Source organism: Papaver somniferum, unplaced genomic scaffold (assembly GCF_003573695.1).
Source record: "Papaver somniferum cultivar HN1 unplaced genomic scaffold, ASM357369v1 unplaced-scaffold_67, whole genome shotgun sequence".
NCBI classification, from domain to species: Eukaryota; Viridiplantae; Streptophyta; class Magnoliopsida; order Ranunculales; family Papaveraceae; genus Papaver; species Papaver somniferum.
The window spans coordinates 1,755,278-1,757,188 of NW_020649526.1; the positions used below are offsets into that span (position 1 = coordinate 1,755,278).

Here is a 1,911-nt window from a genome sequence, read left to right on the forward strand (position 1 = left end):
TTTGCAGCAGACTCTATGGCAAAAAGAGGATGTTTACTTGGTAATGGTGAAGGGATGAACTATGATGAGAGACCTTATTTTGTTAGTTCTTTAGAATATCCAAATGTTCCATATTATAGATTTAATTAGTTTGCGAGTTTTTGGGGTTTCTAAACCTCTTTTCTTGTAAACTTCTTGTAAATTTTTGATATTCATTAATACAATTTTGGACTTACCAAAAAAAAACTGGTTGGAGACATAATCCTAATTTTTCGTGGTCCAAAGGTGCCCATCAGGGTAGCCCATCTAGCAACCCACCACCAGGTTTTCCTAGAAACTAACCTCAACCGAGCCCAGTCGACCAAAAGGTGTCGTCTCTAGAGGAAACTCTAAGAATCTTTATTGAAGGTGGTGCCCGAAATAATGCCGAGACTAAACAAAATTTTGACACTTTAGGTCATAGGTTCGATGAAATTCAACGTAACCAACAAAACAGTGATCGAGCTATTGTCAACATAGAGACTCAAATAAGTCAACTGTCAAACAGGTTAAGTGATGGGGAGAATGGGAGATTTCGTAGCCAACCGACTCCGAATCCCAAAGGAGTTAACCAGGTTAATGGTTCAGGTAGTTCTAACCAGAACGAACATGTCAAAGCAGTTGTCACCCTTAGGAGTGGTGAAACATTATAGAACTTGGTAGAACCACCTAAGGACAAGAGTCCAGCTGAAAAAAGACTGAAGTTGATCAAACTTCGTCTAAAGACCCTAATGAGCCCGAGAGTGCTAAGAGTCCAAGTGAGGAAAATATCCCTGAGAGAGTATACGTACCACCTGCACCATTTCCTCAGAGACTCGCTAAGAAAAAACATAGTACATATGCTGAAATCCTAGACATCTTTAAGCAAGTTAAGATCAACCTGCCCTTGTTAGATGCAATAAAACATGTACCGACTATGGCCAAGTTCCTAAAAGAGATGTGTATTGTCAAGAGAGACGCGAGTGTCCATAAAAAAGCATTTTTGACCCAACAAGTTAGTTCCGTAATCTCACAAAAGTACCCAGTCAAATTTAAAGATCCTGGTTGTCCTACTGTCACATGTGTCATAGGTAAACAAACGATAGACAGTGCTCTATTATATCTCGGGGCTAGTGTGAATCTGTTACCGTTCTCGGTATATGAACAACTTGGACTAGGTGAGATGAAACCAACTAGGATAACACTACAGTTAGCCGATAGGTCAGTCAAAATCCCACGTGGAATTATTGAAGACGTTTTGGTTCAGGTAGAAAACTTTATCTATCCAGTTGATTTTGTGATTTTATACACTCAACCTGTCTCTAGTCAAGATATTAATATCCCAATCATCCTAGGTCGTCCGTTTCTAGCCACTGCAAATGCAGTCATACAATGTCAAACTGGCCTAGTAGAATTTTCCTTTGGGAATCAGAAAATCTCGGTGAACGTTTTGAAGGCGTCACAAGCCCCACCGGACCCTGAACACTATGAGTCTATATGCATGATTGATTCTCTAGTTGAGAATACCTTTACCACCAATAGTGTTAGCGATCCTTTAGAGGCGTGCTTGGCCCACTTTGGAGCCTACTATGATGAGGATAGTCATTTTGAAGAAGTTAATCATTGTTAGATTCTACGCCAGTAATGAATTATGGTAAATGGCAGCGTAAACGAGAACCTCTTCAGGCGACCATAGATAAACCCCTCCCATCATCAGTTAAGGCCCCCACCCTTGAATTAAAGCCGCTACCAGATACACTGAAATATGTATTTCTTGGTAGTGAAAATACTCTTCCTGCCATAATTGCCTCTGACTTAGAACCCGATCAGGAAAGTAGACTAGTTAGTGTTCTTCGTGAGCACAAGACTGCAATAGGGTGGACTATAGCAGATTTGAAAGGAATTAGTCATGTC

The 1,911-nt window shown here is 40.4% G+C and overlaps 1 protein-coding gene across 1 annotated transcript; it reads left to right on the forward strand.

Annotated features, from left to right (window-relative positions):
* Positions 1–934: 934 nt before the first annotated feature.
* LOC113343828 lies at positions 935–1,627 on the forward strand. The gene has a single exon (XM_026587943.1). The coding sequence runs from the start codon at positions 935–937 to the stop codon at positions 1,625–1,627; it is 693 nt and encodes a 230-aa protein (XP_026443728.1).
* The last annotated feature ends 284 nt before the right edge of the window (positions 1,628–1,911 follow it).

Bases quoted from the DNA above. Each gene is read 5' to 3' on its own strand.
- LOC113343828 (XM_026587943.1), top strand. From the start codon at position 935: ATGGCCAAGTTCCTAAAAGAGATGTGTATTGTCAAGAGAGACGCGAGT.